Here is a 24,916-nt window from a genome sequence, read left to right as displayed (position 1 = left end):
AGGCAATTGGAGTCACAGTTTCAATATACAGCATGCTGGGATTTGAGTTTGAAAACTGTCTCTGACATTTATTATCTGAGTATAGGGATAGTCCTTTAGTCTCTATATACTCTCCTAAGTCATAGATCAGTTGTGCTCTTTTTTAGTAGAGAGAATTCACACACTAGAAGTTCTTTCCTACACAGCTCCTTTATGTATAAGACTATCATTTTGATATTATGTCTGGAACATGACCATTGATTCTGAAATAAGATTAGCAATCCTTTGAGGCTATTTACTTCCTGAACAAGGTAACTTCATATCCTCTGAGAATTCACAATGACTATACTGTCAAAACATTTAGGCCAAATCTAGTGTCATGTTAGGGGCAGACACTTAGTGAAAGAGTAAGTTAACAAGATGTGCTACCTAAAGACCCTTAGCTGGTAGCAGATGGTTTGAGTATTTGTCAGCTACCTTGAACTCTTAAAAGCCCATGAGCAAAAAGCTGAGGACAGCTGTGATCATTAGGAACTGCTTAAAGTTCAATAGCAAATGAAGCAGTATGTTCAGAAGAAAGCATATAGGGTATAGTCTGACTTCCTGAAAGGATACCAACTCTATCCTTAGTGAATTGCTGGGACACTAAATAAAATTTCTTCAACCGTTCGAATGTTCATCAATGGGGTTTTTCCTACATTCTCAGAGAAAACTAATAGAGATATTAACACATGTAAAACTTCATTAAAATAGCTGTGGTGCTTATTTCCCATGCCTCCCCCTGCTTTTCTTTGGAGTATAAAATATCAGATATAACCTGTTTCTAAGCAGTTAGCTATGAATATCAAATGATCAACTATATACCAACCACAAAGTTTTGGCTGACACATAGTAGATACTTAACAAGTGTTATATTCATCTGTCTCTTTGTCATCTATCCTCTATCTTCATATAAATAACAACTACTTTTATTATCACTTATTTTTCATTTTTTTTATTCAGGAAATAATTATTTAACACCTATGATTAAAATTATTAACATATTGTTCATATTTGAAAACATTTTAGACTGAGTCAAGAGCCTTATTTCACTTGTATAAACTGTATATAAATTTGTATAAAATTTGTATAAAAGTATAAACTTTTATGTTTATGTGGGAAAAGGGGAAGCAGAGTTCACAGATCACTCTGATAATTCGTAATCCTATGCTGAAGCCCACCTCCTCAATGTCCTGACATTTAAATATTTGTTTTTTTTTTCCATTTAGAACAGAAATTTCTTGAAATTTTCATTCTGTGTGCTGCTTCTCACACTACTCTTCCCTTGTCTTTACAAATGTCATATCCTAGTTCTGTCAATATAACATGGACTATACACACACACATTCAAAAAATACAAAATTTTAGTAAGTTGTTCATTTCTTTCCTAGCTTTATGCATAGATTATGTTTTAGTTACTGAAAAAGCTATTTTACCTCAGGAGATTAATTTAATGATAAATGAATGAATGCATGAATTCAAAAGAAACCAAGGGAGCATTCCATTTATAGCATGTTAAGAAGAAAAAGAGAGTATAGTACTGAGGGTACCATCATCCCATCAAAGAAAGTAGCTATCAAATGTACAGACTGCTGTAATGGGGGTTATATGCTCTTCATATGGAGAATCAGAATGGAATTCAGATACCACAATAGTCATAATTGAGCAAGGGAGGGAAAAGAATGAATTTTCATCTAGCGGAAAAAAATGAATAAACCCTAATGGGCACAGCAAAGTTTCAATTCACCACCTCCTCCATATACCCATTAGAATAAGGCTCTGTGCATGACTTCACACTGAATCATTCCCTAGAAAGATATGTATTTTTCCAGGTATTCTTCAGCCCAAAGTAAAACTTCCATTCTATTGCAATCAAAATCCAGAGGAGGGAAAGAGGACAATAGAGAAAAGAAGAGGGCAATGAGTAATAATTTTCATTTGCAATGACTCAATGGACAATGAATCAAACAAAATAACTGGAGTCCATAAGAGCCTGTAGAACTCTCTAAAGACAGGAAGTTTTACTTGATGCATATTTCATTAATTAGTACTTGAACTTTGTTCTTTATCTCAAAATAGTTATTCATTTCAATGCTTTCTATCAATCATCTATCTAAAGAATGACAAATAAGACACAGCTCTTACTCTCAGGCACTTACTAATACAAGTTGGAGGTGATTCTCCCCTCCATGTTTTCCATGATAATAGGTTAGTCCTCTAGTCTTTTTCTCAATCTTGTAAAATCCACATTACATAACATAGGATGGCAACTGAAACCTTCAACCTTTTGGCTGAAATGAATTTTGATTTATGCACATACTTTTAATTGTCATCTAGCAGATGTCATCTTCAGATATGCTGACCTCCCTAGAAGAAGATTTCCTTATCGAAGCTACCTCATGCACCTAGGGACCAAGATCATGAGGAGCTAAATTATTCACCTTTGAACTCCCTGGAACCATGTTTATTCTCTCATACCATCACCCATCCTGAAGCTGTATATGTACCAGTCACTATTTTGCACTTTTTACTCAAATAACGCTAAATGAATCAAGACTACCAGTGCTTTTATAAAGGACATGTTAGTCAATTCTCTTATTATTCTATCTATGTTCCCTGTGACTTCCCAGATCTAAACTTCCTTCCATGTTAACTACCATGTTAGATGTCTTGTCTCCAAATATTAGTTTGTAACTGAGCACAGGGATTATATCACTTTATTTTTGTAATCCTGCTACCACTACTATATCTGGCACACAGTAAGATCTGAAAAGTTTTTAATCTGTTTATTAAAAGTCTTAGGTAGTCAACATTCTTTCACTATAAAGTCTAGTGAAAAGCTCATAATTCTGCTTGTCATTAGATTCAAAGGGATTAAACAATTATAGCTCATGCGATTGAACAGTGGTCCATAGAAAGTAATAAAATGAGTAAATTAAATTATGATGCACTGTTTACCCATGCGCACAAATGAATTAGAAATAAAAAACAGGTAGGGATTAACCATTTTGCAAATGAATTTATCATCTAGAAAGGCTATGTTCTGAAGAAGTTCCAATCACTTAAGAGCTGATTACGAAATGAATTCTGACAATATCCCCATGAGAAAGAAATGATTATCTTTCGAGAGGATGACCCTTCTCGCCAGTTTCAGTGAAGGAAATGCTACAATAGAAGCTGATGAAACATTGTTGTCAGTCTTGTTTTACATTATGTTGCCTTGTTTCTTTTGTGGTCAGAGCTAGCTGGTAGAAAGAGACAACATCTTTCCTGTTACCAGTGCTTCAGAGATTCCTCATTAAACAGAAATGATGTGGAAACATGACTATGGGACAGAGGACTTGCCATTCGCAACCCTTCTCTTCAGGGCTACCCCTTACAAAGAGTGGTAATAGGAATCTGTCTCATCTTTTCTTCTCTGAGACATAGAAAATTTACCACAAAAAGAAAAAGAAAACTGGTCTCCTGGACTTTTCCTGCCCTGTGTTCAGATGAAAATTGAGTTATCAAATTACATATAAGGCATCCTGGAGTTTCTCATGGAAAGTAAAATGACACGATGGAATGAATACTAGATTTGGAACCCTATTAACTATGGGCAAGGAAGCTTCCTTATATGTAAAATTATTATTGTAACATTAGTACTAGATATTTCACAGGATAGTTATGAGATACTTTGTTGACAAGAAAGTACCAAGGATAAGTGAGATAATACAGATGTATTACTATACTATATGATAGAGCTGTTCAGATCTGAGTTGTGCACCCTTGCAAAAGCTTTTGGTACTATTTGTTGATCTACCAGCTTAGCCCTACCTATAATTATTTGCCTGTTTTGGGCTCTCCACCAGAGGTTCCATATGGGTATTTTACTGTTGCCAGGATATAAACAAACTTTCTCTAAAAAAAAGTGGGAGATTTGAAAATTCTAGGAATAGATAAGATATTTTAATTGGATTTTTTCACTGTGCTAGTGAAATGAATGCATAATGGTTGCCAAAGATATTTGTGGTTTAATCAGAACCAATTTGATCATCTGAAAGAACAATTAGTTATTACCTAATTCACTGCCTAATACTTTTTTCCTTCAATAGAACTTCTCATTTGAAAACTTTTAACTGTCAAATCTAAATAAAACTGAATTGCAAATTTGTAGGATGATAGAGTAGCTAAATTCTTCCAGCTGTATTCTGTTCAGTGCATCTGGCCATTTTCCAGTATATAAAATATAAATCCCATAGTTTCATGTACATTATGTGCTATTTTAATTGATCTCTTTTGGATCTCCAGCCATATGCCTAATATTGGAATATGTGGATTTGCATATAAGATTTCATTGTTCCCATTTGGTGACATGCTGCCTCTAATTGAACCAATCAACCATCTACAACATTATATTCCACATAGATAAACCTCTACAGATATAATATGAAAAATCTATAATGATTGAAAATTTGTCTGTTGAAATAGGCCAGCTATTTTTTAGGTCTGATGGTGGTCATGATCCTCACATTACATTATCTGTAACCAACAAGATACTCAAAGCAAAATTCACAAACTTTTGTGCCAGTATGTCATCATGTGGATTCCATTACTAGTAATGCTAAAAGCTTCTCCATCTAGATGAAGCTAAAACTTCAAAACAAAAACAATCTTGAACATATTCCTTTATAAGATGAAATGTCAGAAGAACATCAGTGCCCCTGAGGATCCCTTATGGGTCACAGACTATTTCCCAAAAGTTACTGAGTGGAGTGACATCTGTCAAAAGCCATTGGAATTGTTTTTGCCCTTTATATCCTTCAAGGACTAATTAAAATGAAAAAAATGAATTATATTTCATCTTTTTCTTATTTTTTAAAAAGTTATTTTGTAACAGAATAGCATTTATTTGATAAAACATATTCTTGCATAAAGGAAGTTCAAGGAAAATCCATTTGAAAAAATATATTTATGAGAAGAAAAATATTTTCCATTTTTCTCATCCCTTTCCAAACAGTTTTCTTTCTTTGATACACTTTGTATTTTTTAATACTCAAACTTCAGTTAGGGAATGTGATGCATTGAAAGGGAATGCAAGGTAGTTTCATAGACAATGAACGTATTATGGAATTGAAATCTACTGTGTTAGAAATATACTATGCTCTTTGAACACATATTTTATAGAAAGTTACTATGAGTTTCTTTATGAGTAATATGCATTATCTGGAAACCATTTGCTGTCCTTGATGCTGAACTTAGTAACTGAAGATTCATGCAATATTCACTGCTTTTAACACATGCCAAGTTTGTTTTACAATCCAAATGATTTAGTTAAAACACATCTCTGCTCTCAGGGAGATATTCAACTGCCAAGGATTCTTATACAAATTGGGAAGGGAACATAGCTTATTGGAAAGAATAACTTCCAAACTTACTAGGAACATTGGTCATGGAAATTTTGAACTGGAAAAGATTTAAATTCACTGATTCCAAACCCCGGTTTTATGTATGAGGAAACTGAGATAAGTGAAGTGATTTGCCTAAAGTAATATAACTAATAACAAATCTCATAACAAGAAAACAAGGATCCCGATTCCCAATTGTCTTCTTTCTATTATGTATTAGGCCATTATTTTGGATAAAGTGCTTGCCACTCATTTTAATGCTATTTCTAATTTAGACATCCCATCTAATTACAACTTGCTTTGGGGAAAAAAAATACCATGGCATCCACTGGAAATGCAATGCATTGACAAATTATCATACTGATGTATATTTTCTCTTACCTTTTCAGCTGACTGAGCAGTGCCAAAAAATATTGGAATGAAGGCAAGCCATACTATACAGGTTGTATACATAGTGAATCCAATGGGTTTGGCTTCATTAAAATTCTCTGGGACACCCCGAGTCTTGATGGCATAGACAGTGCATGTAACCATGAGTAGGATGCTATACCCCAAAGAACAAATTATCTGTAGGTCTGTAATGTCACATTTGAGTACTCCTCTGGCTTGATCAGGGTTTATCGTCTTATGTTCATCGTAATCTATGATAATATTAGGGGGGTCGACTCCAAACCAAATGAAAACACCCAGAAGTTGGACAGATATTAAACTGGAAGTGATGGCCAGTTGTGATGTTGGGCTTATTAGCCTTGGGGCTGTCACTGATTTCTTGCCTTGCTCAAATATACGATATATGCGGTTTGTTTTAGTCAAGAGAGCAGCATAGCTTATACACATGCCCAAGCCCAGGAATACTCGCCGGAATGAGCACACAGCCACATCAGGTTTGGCGATCATTAGGAAGGTGATGATGTAGCAAAGAAAGATTCCTGTCAGCAGGACATAGCTGAGCTCTCTTCCTGAGGCCCTGACAATTGGAGTGTCATTGTAACGAATAAAGGTAGCCATTACAAAAATTGTGGCAATAATCCCAAGCATTGCCAAGAAAACAGGAATAACGGCCCAAGGTGAGTGCCATTCAAGTTTCACAATGGGGATATCCTGGCAGCCAGTTCGGTTCTCATTTGGTCGCTTATCATAAGGACAGTGTTGACAAGTCATCTCATCAGATTGGTACTGATATCCATCACACGGCTCACAGGTCCAACAGCAAGGCGTTCCCTTCTGGGTCTTTTTCCTTTGGCCAGGTTTACAAGGTAAAGTGCACACTGATGATGGGATTTCTCGTACTCCTTTGCCCCATTGCATATCATCTATCTATAGCACACACACACATACAAAAAAAAAAAAATAGAAAACAGAAAAAGTATATTATATTCGTGTTATTTAATAGACATTGCAAGAAATATAAGAAATAAAGGAAAATTGCATAAAAAAGGAAAATTTTAAAAATGAACAAAACAATGTTCATGTAGCAACATGGGTTAAGTTTTTGATGTGTCAAAAATTTTGCAATTGTCATATTGGCAAAAATGAATACATGCTAATAATGGTCTCTCACAACATCCTGTCAGCATGACTGTGATTGCTAATTTACTATAACAAATTCTAATAAATAATAATTAATTTCAATATTCATCCCCAGGGATAAATAAGATTCATTACTGAAATCCATTAGTAGCTGGAGGTCATTACTTGGGAACTTGGGAATAATATGTCCTGAAAGCCTTTAAAGGAAGATTGGCTCCGTCTTTTTGGAATATAAAAAAAGGTGATATAAAAATATTGAGATTTTAAGAGGAGACATTACTTTTATTGATGGAAAACATTATAAAAATTAAGAGCATGAATAAAGTTATGAAATGTAGATACAAACCCAAGTCTTATATGTAACTAGATTGATATTTCTAATACAATTTTTGCTACATTTTCTTTATTATTAAACTATTTGATAGTGGGCAACAGGTGATTAATGGGTCCTGGAATGATGTTCTCTCTTGCTACTGACTCTATTGATATGAAAATTAGTCACATCTGCTAGTTGTATAGATTATATAAAATAATTATGGAGGAGGACTGTATCTTTCACCTTTCTTATTTTTCACTGGGTTGTTTTGGAAAACTTTTGGATCTGGACATTATATAATATGTAGCTGATCTAGGAATAGTGGAAGATGCCATACCAGGAAAACCATCCTAGAAATTGGTGAAGGGGTTTAATCAGCCTATGATTGAATTACACAAGTATAAGTCCAAGATACAGTAGTTTACCAATAAGGAGGGTTATTCAGTAAGGAGCCCTTACTGAAACTTGAAACACTTGGTGCACACTATTTAATCATTAAGAACAACAAAAAAAGCACACTTTGTGGTAAGAACAAGAATATTGATTTTGGTATTCAACAGAGACAGCACAAGTTGAACAAAGCCAGGAAGCTTAAATATTGTCTGTGTGTGTTGTGTAAGTGAGCATGTGTGTTATGGGCCAGAACTCTGAACTTGAAACAAAAGATTCTTACAAGGTTCTAAGTTAGTGGAATTGATAGAGACAATAATTATCTAATTGAGCATGGTTCAGTATGATTGATTTAATCCTACAAGGAGATATTATGGGTCAGAACTTGAAACAAGGTACTAAGTGGAATTGAGGAGACAATTGTTAAATCTAGTTTAGCACTGATTTAATCCTACAACAAATAATGGTTTCCTAGTGATATAATGATTGGTTTATACTCAGTATGGGTCATATAGACTAGAAGCCTCAGCCAGGATTCAGTTGGGGAGATTCAGAAGACAGAGAAGGCAGGCGGGAGCTCAAGCTCTCTGAACCAAGGACAGATATAGGCCTCCAGAAAAACTAACTGGGCCCCAGGAAAGGAGACAAGACTTGGAAAAAGACAATAAAGGATTTGACTTTAATCCCTGGCTGCACTTGTGATGATTACTGAACTGAAAGTAAGGTTGCTCCCAGAGACTCCTAGAAAACCTCAACAGAGAATATTACATTTTAGAGAGAACACTACACATATGCACCTTTCCCTCAGAGACAATTGCTCTATGTTTTCCATTATTCTTATATTCTACTTCCTTTGATGATTACTCAACCCTTTATGACTAGATTTTGCACCAATTCCCATTTCTACCCCCCCCCCCCACCATCTACTGCTTTTCCATAGTAGAAAATATTCTTGATTGTGGCTCTAATATTCGGTCAATTTATCAGCTTATTGAGGAGAATGAGAATACACCCAAAAAAGTGATTTTTTTGTTGTTTTAATTTATCTGGGATTTAATTAATGATAGGATAGTTTGATATCTCATAGCTAAGATCTAAGAATGATCAAAAGAAAAGGGTTTTTAAATAATAATAAAATGGTATCATCTCATCCCTATTGTTGTTCAATCACTTCAGTCATCTCTAACTATTTGTGACCCTATTGGGGGTATTATTAACAAAGATATTGGAGTTGTTTGCCATTTTCTTCTCCAACTCATTTTACAGAAGAGAAAACTGAGGCAAATAGAGTAAAGTGACTTGCCCAGAGTGACACAGCTAGTGAGTATCTGAGTCAGATTTGAACTCAGCAGATGGGTCTTCTTGACTCTAGGCCTAGTGCTCTATTCATTGGATCACCTACCTGTCCCATTAATATTTCAATATTATTCAATATTTCACCTTCATTTTACTCTATTAAACTTTTCATGTGCAAGAGGATTGTCTTCTTACACTTTTCTTTATTCAAATATTTTCTCAGGTTGAAACTTTAGGCAATTGTTGAGAACGCTGAGAGTGGGAACATGGCAGGGACACGCCTCTGTGATTTGGAATGTAAGTAATACACATATACCCGCACACACATACACATACTGAAGTTGTGGTTTTATTTATTTTATTTTGTTTTTAAGGAACTCTCACTGAGTAATTTCTTGGATAGCTGCAGAGGTACATCTTTCCTGAAATTTAGTTTTAGAGAGTTCTAGGATTAGTGAGAGATCCAAGTGACTTGCCTAGAGTCATAACCCTGATCTTGTTGATTGCAAGCCAGTCTTTCCATGAACTATGTAATGTATCCTTACAATAACAACTAAGAGACATAGCCTCTTGTGAGTTTCTAATTTACACTTGAACCTGATCCCTAACAAGCTTTTGAATATGAACACATAAAACTTGTGTCAGAATTAATTCCACAGATAAAAGAATTTTATTCTACACATTATTATTTGTAAGATATTAAGTCACTGACAATAGTTCTAAACTCATAAAATGTTTAAAAATTAAGGAACAATGGATGTGCTATATTATGAATATAAGATAGTTAAACCCAAGACAAAAAATAGTAAGGTATTATTAATCCAATTTTTTTCAAAGGTCAAATAAAAATCTTATTTACATGTACCATAAAAGAACAAAAGAAAAAATATACAAAAAATCATCACAAGAGAAAATTCTCTCTTTTCAACAGTAGTGAAAAGTGATATGTCAGATGATTAAACTTGATCTATGGGAATAAATGTAGAGCTCACCCAAATATAAAAACAAATTAACATTACACATAATATTTTACAACCAATTTTGAATGTTGCCAGCTCACTCTTTTCTCTCTGAGAAAATAAAAGGCCTTGCTTTGCAGAGCAGCCTTTTTTCCCCCCTTTCCAGCTTATCAAAGTAGATGAGAAAGCTGCATTCACAAACATTATATTGAATGATTACTTAATTTGTTTTCAATTTTCATTTAAAGCAGATCTTCACTCAATTTAATTGTATGTATTAAAATCATAAAGCTACCCCATGCTCCAAAATGTACACAAAATAATCTATTTTCTCTGCCAGAAATACAAATTTATTTGTATATAGGCTATATAAACATACCCAAACACATATACTCCTGAGGAGATAAAAATGTGAGCCATGTAAAATATTTTCAATCCCTTTTTATTATAGGAATTTAAAGCTGACTTGTGTAATTATGCTTTGTATCTGAATAGGAGAAGCATTGAGAATAGAGAGCTAGCATTATAGCCAAAAAGTTCTGGGTACAAGTCTTGTCTCTAACATATTCTCTACCCGTGTAAATCTATGTAAGATACTTAAACTGTCGATGTTCTTGATAATTCTCTATGAATACAATTTGCAGAAAAGATATTAATCATTGATGGGTGTTTCCTTTTCTGGGAGCTCCCTAAGGCAGGAAAATCATAGGACCAGTCCCTAGCCCTACATGCATCTCTAAGTGCTTCTTTGATGCTTCAATGAATTGTGAGTTATTTCAGTGTGAGACCTCATTCCTCAAGTACAGATCATAACCCACATGTACCTTTTCATCTTGTGCTTTTTACCCAAGTTTTTCTGTAAATCCTCTGTAATTGATCTGCTCAATGCACTGGAGATTTTCCTCTGGTTCCTCTAATAGGCAACCACTGAAAAGTTTTGAACAGGTAAATGACATGGATTAGATCAGTGCAGGAGTAAGATTAGTTTGTCATTATATGAAGGATAGATTGGACAGGGAAGAAAATGGATGCAGAGAAACAAATCAAATGGCCAGTATAATCATCCAATAGAAGCTATACTGCATTCCAAAATGTTGGCAAATGGAGTTAAGCAAATGATCTAAAATAATGAAATGCAATATACACACAGAACAACTTTGGGTCCATATGCAGGAAATTGATCAGCTGCCAAAAGGACATTCCCTAGGTTTAGAGAATTACTTATGGGTATATACAGTTATCTTTAATGTCAACTCACCTTCAGAAGTTTCTGCAGCAAAGATTTTTACATTTTAAATGTTTGGAAAACTGTATTTCAATATAATTCGTATAATATGCAATATCGCATTTTTATATTACCCATTTAAAAACATTATAAGAAAGGATTAATGAGAGTGTGGAAGGAAACCATACACACACACACACACACACACACACACACACACACACACACACATACACGTTAAGAACTTTGGTCTATAGTAATACCAAGTTTATTTCTTTTCATTTACATTAAGCAAAGTAAACAGATACAGCCTATAAGATGTTTAGCCATTGAGGAAGCAAGAAGATTCATCCAGTAATCTTCATTTTTTTAAAATGAAGAAAAAATAGTTCAAATTAGAACTTTTCTCATGAATTCTTTTTATTTCAAGTCAGAATGAATTATGTTAATAAACTTAATAGCCCTTCAGCAATTCTTTAAATTTGACATTACATATGTGGCTATTTTCAGTGAGGCACACTTAACTACAAATGGACAGTGATTGCTATTGAAGAGAGACAGCAGAACTCAAGTTGATAAGAAAGTCAAGGGAAATTTTTAAGTTTCCCTTTCTGGTTCTAATCATGTTTTTCTTCTCACCCACAATCCTAATCAAATACTGCTTTGTGAATTCTTTGTTTTAAGCTTTATAATTCATGAGGTTAAGTGAAAAAAAAAAGAATAGAAATTTGGGATGGAAGAAGAGAATTGCAGAGTAGTTGGCATGTATGTGTATTTGCGTTTGTGAATCTATAGCCATAATAACTCCCCCAAACTGTAGGTCTGCATGGCCAAATGCTTACTAGATTTCAATATGGATATTTAGCAGTTAAAACTCAACAAGTCCTGAAAAGGAGAGTTGCTTTAAATATTTTAGAAAATTTAGATTCTTTTCCTTTCCTCCCCAAATCATATTTGAAAATATACCTTGTTGTGGTATTGCTTGGTCAAAAGATACAGATAAAACTCAGCTAATCACATCAAAGACTAAACCAAAACAACAACAAACTAAACCTGTTGTTTAAAGGTTCATATAAGGAGAAGTATGGAATTAAATGGTATTTATGAAAGTATATATTAAGTAATAAGGATGGAGATGCCACTGAAAAGGCTGAGAGAAGTCAGCTGTATGAGACTCGATCATTTTTAACTTGTGGGAGCATTAATCGATGTGGCTGTTTTAGCTACCTAAATAGCCACATTGGAAGAAGCTCCCAACAGAGTTTCCAAAATTGTTGCTTATTCTAACCATATAAAGACAGCCTTCATTTCCACAAGAAATTGAGAATGATTCTAGTTAGTCATCCCTGTGTGACTACTATAAACTTCCTCATTGACTATTCATTCTTTGATTTATTACATGTTTTTAAATGCTTCTTCTATACATGGCTTTGTGCTAAGTGCTTTCAGAGTTATAATTATCTAAAGCCTAATACAATCATTATGATATACTATTATTTTACCATTCTTATTCACTATTTAAGTCTAATTGAAAGTGGATCACAGAAGGAAGAGTTCACTACTGACCTGAAAAAAAAAATCTACTAGAGTGTGTCATGGTATACATGAGCAACTGGAATGGAATGGAATAAATGTGTTAAATGTCTACTATGTCGCACATACTATATTAAGCACATTATAAATATCTCATTTGATCTCACAACTATGTAAAGCAGGTGCTATTATTATCCATTTTATATTTGAGGAAATCACAGCAGACAGAAATTAAGAAATTAAGGGATTTGTCCAAAATCATACAGAGTATAAGTGTTGAATTCAGGTCTTCCTGAATTCACTAGTTTCCAGTATAAGTCTAGCCACTAGTTTCTATTCATTGGGTCACCTCGCTACCTAAGTGTGACTGACTGATTGACCAAATGAATTAAGGATTTTCCATGTCCAAATTCTTTGCTAAGTCCTAGGAATGAAAATAGAAAAGGAAGAGAGTTTTTATTTTCAAGAGGCTCAAATTCCAATAACAGGTTATAACACAGAGGTTTTGACTGCAAATTAGATAGTAAAATTCCATATTTTTCAGGGTATAGTAATAAAGCAGATGGCAAAGCATCTTTAATCTCACTTTCACTAATAAAACCACATCAGTTTCCAATTCTGTGCCATTTGTCAATGCTGTGGTCTTTCATGACAAGTCCATTTTTGAACTCCTCAGTAGTTGTAGATGATGAGAATTCTGAGCAACCATACATGAAGAGGACACAATCAGATTATATTTCCACAAGGAATGTTTTGTAAAACAATAGCTATTGATGCCAGGCTAGATCAGGACTTATGATCTGATTAAGGTTTGGAGTTTAAGATGGGAGGTTGATTATTTTCACTCTTAGGCTGCCCCTTCCATTGTTTGATGGAAAGTGGAGTTTGATTGGCACATGCAACTTCCTATTTCTTCCCTAAAATGTTTATGTAGACAGTACCAATTCTCTTCTCATACTTCTTTTTACCATCATTTTACATATCAGTATCTCACAAATTTTTCTTTAAGGTTTTTCTCTGAAATGTTTTATTGGGTTATTTATTGATAGTAGAGTCATTTTGTTTGTTTATTTGTTTGTTTGTTTTTAATTGTTGTTGAGTTGTCTTTGTTGTGTCTAACAATCTGGGACTCCATTTGGGGTTTTCTTGCCAAAGATACTAGAGTGATTTGGCATTTTTCCCCTGCCTCCTTTAATAAATGGTGAACAAAGATGAAAACATAGTATTTTCATCTTTTTGTTTGTTTTTTATTCCCTGTATTTTTTCCCTTTTGATCTGATTTTGCTTGTACAATATGACAAATTTGAAAATATGTTTCAAAGGATTGCCCATGCATTTAGGATTAGATCAGATTGCTTGCTGTCTTGGGGAGAGGAGAGGTAAAAGAGGGAGGAAGAAAAATTTGGAACACAAAGTCTTACAAAAATGAATGTTGAAAACTATCTTTACATATATTTCAAAAATAAAATATTATTGAAAATAATAATTATAATCATAAAGAATTCCTTGAACCACATGCCAATTTTATGTTCCAGTTCAGGAAAAAGGCTTCTTTAGGTAATAGCTATATCCTTATTTAAATTTATAGGAAACTCTTGACAAAAATAGATAATATCTAGATATATTTTGCTTTATGAGCCTATAGAACATTATATACATTATTTCATATGACTCTTACAAGCCTCAAATGAGATGAGTGACAAAGTAATAGTTTCTCCATTTTACAGATGAAGAAAGTAAAGCTGGGAGGGGAAAAATGATTTGTCTAATATTACATTATCATTTTCATCTTTAGTTTAGGGTTCTTTTTAATTATGTTAATTATCCTGACAAAGAACTCTTCTTCTATCCAATTCTTTACTTATATTTTCTTTATTTTCTTTATATTTTTCTATATGTATGTATGTGTGTGTATACACACACACACACACACACACACACACACAGAGATACATTTAAAGAACATACATTTGTAGTGGGTAAGACAAGAGAGACATTCCTTTGATTTTTGGAAGTACTTTTCCTAGTGTTCTAAGGACATACTGATTTAAGACTGATTTCTTTTTCTCAGAAGAACTTATTTCTATTCTCTGTTTTCTGAAAAGTAGGAAAGGCATGCTTGGAACAAAGGAAGTTTAGAATATGGTTCCAAGAAAGATGTTTATTCTAAGGAAAGAATTGGACAGTTTTTTAGTCTATAAAATCAGATCCATTTTGCTGTTTTAAATAAGCTTATACCATGTAAGCTAGGGCTTGGCTCTTTGGACATTAAACCAAACAAGGCCAAGATTCATTGCAATTGAACACATCAGTTTTCCCATGTATAGATCTGTTCCTTCTCACACCTTTCATGTATTCCTGGATATTTTCTACATACAAGACAATTTTGCCTCTCAGAGAAATCTCCATTTGTTATATCCTATTAGCATATTTCCTAGTTTACATAGTAAACCAAATTGGCTCCTATTTTTATGGTACATTTCTTTTTAATATTATTTTTACTTATTATAGCTTTAATAGAATGAGCTCATTTAATAATGCTTCCTCATTAAAATGCCATTTGTTCATTAGAATGTATTTATCTTCTATAATTTATGGACAAAGCTTTTTAGGGAAAAAAATGCTGGAACAACTTGAAATTTCAGGGTAAGTAAAAGGGCTTTATTTGGACTATGTAGGACCCAAAGCTAGCAACATCTTGTCTGAGAAACACCACAGAATTCCAAAGTTGCTTTAAATTTTTACACATTTAATAGACAGCATGATTATACTATGAAGAGAATTCTATATGATTATAAAACTTCATTAAATTTGGTTCTGCTAATTCCATATTTTTATTAGCAAGAGAAATTTATAATTCATGGGGATGGGATATAAATAATCGTGTAAATAGGAAAATCAGTACAGTTTTTCTCGACTAGATCAAAATTGTTTGTCAGTAATATCACTATATTATAACCAATACCCACCATCATTTCATGAAACCCTATTGTTTTAGAGACATATACTAGATGATTTAGTGTGATCCAAACTAAGACTTAAAGCCTAGTGGCATTAATTCCCCTAAGTATCAGTCCATTTACCAGCACCACATTGCTTCCTGCTATGTGTATAACTATTTTCCCTATGGAGCTAACTGCCCCCTTTAATGTTCTTTCATCTAACATTCTGTTTTCATAGAACCAAAGAAATAAGTCTGTACAATCAACAAAATCCTCAAATAGTGAAAGATGTTAAGAGAACAGATTAATGTCTATAAGAAGAGTGCATGTTCCTTCTTTGAAATATTCAGGAACTAGAATTCCAAGATGATAATGAGCTATTGGTGGCTTTGGGGTATAATAAAATGTTAAAAAGGCAGATTTTTGCTTTGGCTTAACGGTTTGGTCCATATTGAATCTGGAGATATTAGGTACAAATAGGATGGACTAAAGGTATAGTAACTCATATTTAGGATAGTATTTTAAGTTTTACATAATTCATCATAGGTGTTACTAATATTACCAACACCATTTTACAGATGAGGAAGATAAGACTTATGGAGCTAAAATCACTTGCTTGTGCTTTTATAACTAGTAAATGTGGGAGACAGTATTTGAAACTCGTGGTCTTAAATCTGAATCTAGCATTAATTCAGATTGCCTTTTCTTTGAAGTTAAAAAAGAATAAACAGCTTATTAATATCAATACAATTAGAAAACAGTTTTAGTGCAAAGATTTTTAATTAGAGAAGTTGGATAGGGTGGAAATTAAGATTGATAAAAAACCAAGCAAGTATCTTAATTTAGTAGTAGTCAGTAAATATGAAGTACTTACTATAGATGATGGGCTCTCCTAGGATAGATTGTAGGGAGATAAAGAAGAAACTGAGAGTTCCTGATTTCAGGGAGGCCATATTGTCCTCAGCAATCCTCTATACCTGGAATACACTCACTTCCCTGCTTTGGCTACTGACCTCCCTGACTTCCTTTAAGTCACAATTAAAATCCCACCTTCTAAGGGAACCCTTCCCCCAATGCTTCTTAATTCCAGTGCTTTCCCTCTGTTAATTATTTTCTTTTTATCCTGTCTATAGCTTTCTATATATAGTTTTTGGTTTTTTTTTTGTTTGTTTGTTTGTTTGTTTTTTGCATGTTGTCTCCCCCTTTAGGCTTCAAATTCCTTGAGCACAAAGACTATCATTTGTCTCTTTTTGCATTCTCAGCCCTTAGCACAGTGACTGACAAATAATGGTACTTATTAAATATTGACTAAATATCTATCTTCAAGAGTATATAGAATATATTTGATAGAATAAATATAAAATAAATGTAGAATGATTTATGAAAGTATTAGGAATTTGTGATATAAGAAAGGGTTTAATTAGTCTACTGTAGAGAGTAATAGGTGAGCTTTGTATTAAAGGAAATTGGGGTTTCTATTCATTTCCCTAAAGATATGTATTACTCAAGGTCTTTTAAAAAAATCCTAGCTTCAATTATTCTGTCCAATACAATTATATTTCTTTACAAGCTTTTTTTAATTACAGCTAATAATATATTCATTTTGATCTTTCCTTGATTAGACAGTGAATACAGTTTGACTGTGCTTAAAATGTTTTTTAAAAAAATCAAAATCCACAATCACTACTATGCACATTTTTTTCTTGATAATTCCATTTAACTGCAATCATACAATGTTCTTATTACTACCCATGGCTAGCAAAGACAGACCATGGATAAAAGAAAAAAGGGTCAAACTTCATTCTAAGAACAGCTTCCTGTTCTCATCATTCTAGCTCTTCGAACAAACGTTCTTTAACTGTGTTACAATACCACATAGGATCATGTAACTAAACGTGAAAGTCATAAAATCATGATTTATTGTAAGTAAATGTTAGATTACAAATAAATACAAATACAAATAAAAAATAGGAATTTTATGTTCCTAATTACCCAGGATCATATAAAAATTTCTTTCATAAAAAGAAGTCACAAATAGGAATAAGTTTAAGAGGTCCACCTTAGAAGAGTTGATGGGGGAGCTGGATGACTCAGTGGATAGAGAACCAATCCTGGAATCAGGAGGACCTGAGTAGAAATTCAGCCTCAAATACTTGACCTTACTGTCTGTGGCCTTGGGAAAGTCACTTAACCCCACTTGCCTGTTGAGGAAGAGGAGGAGGAGGAGGAAGAGGAGAAATATTGCTCAATAGAATGAAGGTAAGTCTTCTGCTGGTATCTACTGAACTTCTGGAATGAATGTCATTAATAATAACACCTAAGAATGAGGAAAATACGACAAATGAGATCCATCTATATTGTGTGCTGTGATGGATCAAGCACTGTATGGACAGATGATGGATCCTACTATGGGGTAACAAACCAGTTTGTTTTACAGAAAGAGCTAGAATGCTGAGAATTATGATAATGATCAACAAAGTTGCTTGACAAGTAGTTCCAAGAAATCAGAAATGCATCCTTTACAACTATAGTCTTACCACAGACCCTGGTCTGTTTCAAACTAATTGGGATCAAGGATCTGGCAAAGTCAAATGGAGAATAAGAATGCTTAATAGAATAATTGTACATTAAACACCTCATTGCATAGGAAGAGTTTTCTGCCTTCTTTGAATATGGGATGCATGGCAAGAGAGGGAGAACATATCTAGCTGTTCTGTGCTAGTGGAGAAAGTGAAAAGGGAAATAGTGCCAAATACTGATGGATCAAAAATGACTGACACATGGGGGACACATGGGAGGGACTTGGTTAATAAATGCATACTCTTGCTTCTGTACTGGGCATTCTTCACCATAAGGACTACCCATTTCCTGAAGGAAAGTAATAAACATTCCTCTTACTCAGGAGACTTTTTGTTGTTTTGGGGGGTCTCTGAACCTTGATCGATTTATAACTGTCTTTTCTGATGTTATATCATCCAGCTACTGACTCATTCATAAGTACCCATGGATGGGCATCCTGCCTATTAGAACAACAGCAACAACTAGCAACAATGTGTCTCATAACTTTCCCACAATATTGAATTGCCTTGGAGAAGAAAGACCTATGGTATTTGACCTCAGGTGAATTCATAAAATAAGTGTAAGATCATTATTTTCAGGTTTAAACACAGGTTTTGATTCTGTGACTAGTTTAAGCATTTCAAAGAATACTGATATCTTAAGAGTCCCAAGGTTCTTAACCTGGAGTTCTGTGAAATTATTTTAAAAATATATTTTGCTATTTCAATGTAAGTAGTTACTTTGGAAATTTGTCTATTTAAAAAAATTATTTTAAAAAGGGATCTGCAGGCTTCAACAGAGTGATGTCCAAAGTTGTCTACGAGACAAAAAAAGTTAAAAACACCTGTTTTCGTTCAACTTCATAAGAAGCTGAAAGGAAAAAGAGCAAAGTGATTATATAGGTAAGATTAGAAGCCAATCTATATCTAGGACTTTTTTCTACCATACCTTTCTGCTTTTAGGCAAGCACCAAATAAATAGCTTTTATGAAAACAGAAGTCATAGAATTCTAGACTGTCATATCTTGAAAGTATTTCAAAGAATTTGGAGTCCAACTTTCTCACTTTAAGGAAGGCACTTAATAAATACTTGTTGATTTTACTTGGCTTAGAAGTGAGCAAACCTCTTCTGAAAGATCAAATACAAACTCCTCTGTTTGACATTTAAAACATTTGCAACCTGGCTCCAACTCACCTTTGTTGGCTTATTATTCCCTACCTTCATACAGTCTTGTTGTTTGGACCTATGACCATTTGGTTGATGCTCACACATGAAAATCTATTTCTTATCTTACTGTCTTCATACAGACTATCTGTTCCCAGTATCCAAAATGGATCTCCTCTTTACCCCTGCTTTTAAAAATCTCTATTTTTTCTTCATGACTCAACTCAAGGGAAATTTTCCCTTAATCTTTTGGCACTAGTGTATTTTCTTCTTCCAAAAAAAAATTACCTATTTTTAAATTTACATATAGTTCATACATAATTAGATGCATATGTGTTATCTACCTGATGCAATATAACATATAAGAAATAAAATAACTATTTTATTTCTTAGTTTCATCAATACCTAGCATAGAGTAGAATCTTAATAAATAAATGTTTTCTGATTGATTGTCTTCTTAATTGAGTTCCAGAATATAGAAAGGAACTGGCAATATCACTAACCTTGGGGGAAGAAAAATGCTTTCCACTAAAGTTAAAAAAAAGATTGGAACAGAAATAATTCAAAGTACAGCATAGTCATGTTAAAAATCAGAGAAAATATTCAGGGTCATTCAGTGCAAGGACTGGTTAGTTCATTTCTGGAGAGCAGACTGCCTTCATTTACTTATAAAGTTCCATAAATGAGAAGGTAAGCAATGCCCTTGAGCACTCCTTATGTGGAGCTTCCAATATCTACTTTGATTTTTAATACCACACACTATAAAGGCAAGAGCCATATGATTCCCAGTATCATCACCACTAAATCTGCTCCTATACCATCTTAGCCATTCATCTTGCTTTCCACACTTGAGACAACTTGCAAATTGCTTTACACCCACTCACCTGGGGTGAGTCATGATTTATGCCAGGTGAGTGATAGAGAATAAAGAAATTGGGTTATTAACTGGGAACAGGGGTGTGTGTGTATGTGTGTGTGTGTGTGTGTGTGTGTGTGTGTGTGTGTGTGTGTGTGTGTGTGTGTGTGTTTTCCAGGAAGTTTGTTACTTTACTAGACAGGATGAAAAAAATTATTTTTGTTAACAGATTTGGTTGGAATCAAAAAGGCCATAATATATTTCCAATGGCACTTGGTCTGTGGTCTTTTTTATTTAGCTAGTCCTTTTCTTCTGGCAATTCTTTCATTATCAAAAGAAATGAAAGAAACATTTCCATGTTAATGCTTAATCTCAAACAAAATATAGCTCACATCTTGTCTTGGACACATGGATTTCAGGATCCTGTCTAAATCAATGGACATGACAAAGTTTTAGTTTCATCTTCTATAAAATAATAGATTCTATATTAGAGAGTTGTTAGGATTAAATTAGCTGATAAAACACTCTGAACATCTGTAGCTATTTATTCTTCTTTTTCAAAGAAGACCATTGACATCATGGGGTTATGTCTTAATTTTTGTGTGAGCCAATTTTAAGGAAGACAGAATTACACAAATTTACCAGCCTGACTCTCCCTTCCTGAGTCACCAAAGTCCAATGTCAAGACAGAATGGGATAACTGGAGATGGCTTCAGATGCATAAATGATTTTTGGTCTTCAATATTCCACCAAGCTCTAAGTGCTCCACAGCGCCTGCTTTAGTCACCTTCCTGAATGTTGGAACAAATTGTTCTCCCAGCTCATTCTGTAGGGAGAAATCTTCACACACTTGGACATCTATCCCCCAAATCTTGCTATATGAGGATGTTATAGCTATTAGTGTTCATGAATCTTTTTAGTTCTTGTTCAGTTATTTTCAATCATGTCCAATTCTCCATGAACCCATTTTGTGTTTTCTTGGTGAAGATACTGTAGTGGTTTGCTATTTCCTTCTCAAGCTTATTTTACAGAGGAAGAACTGAAGCAAAGTTAACTGAATTACTCAGTCACATAGCTAGTGTCTGAGGCCAAATTTGAACTCAGGAAAATGAGTCTTTCTGATTCCAAGATGAGGGCCCTAACTACTGTGTCATTTATCTGCCGTGTGGTCAATCGATATACATTCAATGCCATTGCAAATGGCGTTCTGTCTTCTTCAGTTAATTATTCTACCGGACAATTTCTTATTTTTCATCTAATCTTCTATGTGCTTTGTGATATTCATCTGGAAACTTCCAAATGTTGCCTTGGATTATCATTGTTTGTGTACATGTCTTACTTCCTATACTAATTTATTGGATCTCTCATAACTTATTATTTATACATCTCAGTAGTCTTCCTAATCCATAATGGATTAAAAAATCCTTGATGATTCAATTAATTAATTAACAAGCGACATGACTACATAATAGTATTCACATTCTTTCTGATTTTTCATCCTAAAATACTTTGGCTTCAGAGAAGATAGTGAAAAGTTATCAGTGATTCTAAGGAAGATTTCTGTATTTTCTGTACTAGTTTTCTGTATTTACTTTTATCTCACAATAAAAGAAAAAAAATCTTAAGTAACACAAGATCTGGTATGTAAAACTGGGGCACTTAACTGAGAACCTTCCAAGTTAATAGTGGACCACTGATACACATTTGAGACCAATTATTCAGTCAATTCAAAATTCATCTAATTCTATTGACATCCTATCCACATCTTCCCAATTTTCAAAAATAATAGCATGACAGTTTATGAAGTGCTTTGTTTAAATATGAGTGAACTTTATAACATTCTTTTGATTTACAAGTTTACTATTACAGAAGAAAATATATTTTGTTTGGCATAATCTGTTCCTAATGAAGTCACACTATTGTTATTTTTTGTTGTTGCTGTTGTTGTTGTTACCAATTCCTTTTCCAGATGTGCAACTATCTCCTTAGTAATCTATTCTACAAATTTATTGAAAACTGAAGTCAAGTTCACTGGTCTAGAGTTTATTGGTTTAGTTATCTTCCATTAAAAAAAAAATCAGGTCAGCATTGGGACTTATCTAGTACAATAGTGTCTCTTCTTTATTTAACATTTCAAAATCACTTACAGAAGCTTAGAAATCATTTTTGCTTATTCTTTTACTTAATAAGGATATAGTTAATTTGATAGGAGCTATTTAAATTTATCAAGGGCAGTGAGGCATTCTTTTATTTATTTACTTATTTGTATTGGGCATCAATCCATATTAGTAATTTGTGTTTTTTTTTAATATTGCTTTATCCTTGAAAGACAATATAAACATAAAATGAGGACTGATGAGCTCTGCTTTCTATTTTCAATTATCAGAATTCTATCCAGCCAAAATGCTGATTCTCTTCTTGCTTTGACCATCTTCTCCCTCTCCCCGACAATGTAGCTAAAAAGAAAAAAAAAAAAAAGAGTATTCTGCCATCTTGATTTCATTGTCAGTTTTAGCATTCCTGACATCACTATTACAAGATGTTCAAAGTTCTTTTGTAACCTGAATTTGTTTTAATTTTTTAAACATAGTCCTTTATTTTTAATTTTTTAAGCTGATTGGTTACTTTTCTGTGTATCCAGAGATAACACTTCAGATAAACCTACATTTCCTACAAATTAGAATTGGTTCTCTTTGCATCTTCAGATTATCCTTATTGAGCATGTCCCTTCTTTCTCAAACTGCCTTCTCCAATACTTTTTCAATCTACTTGATGCTAGATATATTACCTCTGAAATATGCCCTCATAACATTTAAGATAGATGTTCAACTAAGCTCAACTTTCTTGTGCTCCATCACAAATTCTTTTTATTTATTTATTTTATTTGAAAAAAAAAAAAAACAGAATTAGGAAAAAAAAAGAAAAAAGAAACACAAAACAAAATAAAGCAAACAAAAGAGAATACTGTCATGTGCCAAGCAGAACATCAAGGAGACCTCAAAATATATAATGACAAATTACTAGATCAAGAAAAAAAATATATATATATATACACACACATATTAGTAGAAGAAATTATATTCCTAAATGTCCATTTTTACTCTACTTCTTTCTAAATTGGTTTTTGGTTCTCTGCTGTGTGTGCACCTTATTTACTTTATTCTTTTTCTCCCCTTTTATCCCTCCTTACCTCCAAGCAAACTACAGTTAAGAAAAGACATATTTATGTATAGATACATACATACATACACACACTCACATATACATGTCTTTCCTATCTCTGATGACTCTAATTATTTCATTACAAATTTCAGAGGGTGCTATACCCTTCATGGTATATATGTAGTGTTGCCAATTGAACCTATTCCTGATGTCATTGGGTTTTCAGAACTACAAGCCCTCCTCCCTCCACTAACACTTTGGTGTCTGTTCTTCCTTTGCACCTCATTTGTATAACATGATTGTTTCTTCCTTAACACTGTCAGTCTTTCTTTTGAACTATCCTATTGTTGATGTGAATCTTAAACATATAATATACATATGTTAAAAAAATGTAAATAATTTGTCCATGTTTAAATAGTTTATGTTAAGTTCCTTAAAATTGATCTTTCATATTGGTTCTTATATGTAAAATTTTCTTTTAAGTTCAGGTTTGTTCTCAAAATCTTCAAGTTCATTGTATGCCAATTTTTTCTCATTCAAAAGTATAAATAATTTTGCTGGATATGATATTTTTGGCTGAAGGCCTAGCTTTTTTGATTCTCAGTAGATATGATTACAGAACCTATGGTCTTTTACTGTAGCTGCTGATAAGCCTTACACAATCCTAATTATAGCTCCAGCATATTTGAATTTTTTTTCTTGTTTCTTGCAATTTTTTTCTCTTTGATATGGGGGTTTCAAAATTTGGCAACAATATTCCTTTGTGTTTTACATAGAGGATCTCTTTGAGGTGATCAGTGGATTTTTTTTTTCTATTTCTACTTTCCCTTCATGTTCTATCACTCCAGGACAATTTTCTTGGATTATTTTCTGTATTACTGTGTCACAATTCTCTTTTTGGTCAGAATTTTCTGGAAGTCCAATTATCTTCTCTTTTTGATCGGTCATTTTTCTTATGTTTCACCTTCTGTTCTATTTTCTCATTCTTTATAATACATTTTGTTATTTCTTAGTCTCTCATAACTTCATTGGATTTCCCTTGCCCATTTCTAATTTCAAAGAATTATTTTCATTTTTGAGACTGTACTTTCTTTTATAGTTGTTTAACTTTTAATTTTCTTTTTTCATAATCTTCTTATTTCTCTTGGAGGGTTTTTATATTTACTTTTAAATTTTCCTCAATATTTCTCATTTGATTTTTAAATTCTTTATTGAGTTCTTCTTTTGGGCAGGGAACCATCTCACATAACTCTTTGGAGTAAAAGCTTTTTTTTTTTTTTTTTCTAAAGTGTCCTCCTCTGAAGATGTGTCCTGGTCTTCCCTATTCTGTAATAAGTTTTTATAGTAGGATTCTTTCTTCTTTGCCAGTTATTATTATTTTTTTTAATGAGATACTAGTGTAAGCACTTTTAATTGTGAAGTGGGGGGATAGTGCCTCTGGCTTTACTTCAGCTCTCCACTGTGACCAGGAACTCCAAACCAAGAACTCCCCCCTTCTGCAAGTGCCCACAGCCAGCAGCATCCCTGCCCCATTGCCTCTGCATTCACTAGGTGCTGGTTCTTTCTGGACCCCATCTCA

The 24,916-nt window shown here is 33.4% G+C and overlaps 1 protein-coding gene across 6 annotated transcripts in view; it reads right to left on the bottom strand.

Moving 5' to 3' along the window:
• The window catches only part of GRM7 (glutamate metabotropic receptor 7), a 1,037,525-nt gene that overhangs the window by 228,366 nt on the left and 784,243 nt on the right, over positions 1–24,916 (bottom strand). For 5 of the 6 annotated variants that reach the window (XR_007951116.1, XR_007951117.1, XM_051981322.1 and 2 more), the window contains exon 8: positions 5,787–6,722. Coding sequence is in view for 4 of the 6 variants with exons in the window: in XM_051981322.1 (XP_051837282.1) it covers positions 5,787–6,722 (936 nt within the window). In the remaining 2 variants the exon portion in view is untranslated. Of the gene's footprint in view, positions 1–5,786; positions 6,723–21,960; positions 22,632–24,916 lie in introns of those variants that run through there. The other variant, XM_051981351.1, reaches the window with a different exon arrangement.

The sequence above is a fragment of the Antechinus flavipes genome, chromosome 1, assembly GCF_016432865.1.
Source record: "Antechinus flavipes isolate AdamAnt ecotype Samford, QLD, Australia chromosome 1, AdamAnt_v2, whole genome shotgun sequence".
Classification (NCBI taxonomy): domain Eukaryota; kingdom Metazoa; phylum Chordata; class Mammalia; order Dasyuromorphia; family Dasyuridae; genus Antechinus; species Antechinus flavipes.
This window is presented reverse-complemented; position numbering and strand designations above follow the sequence as displayed.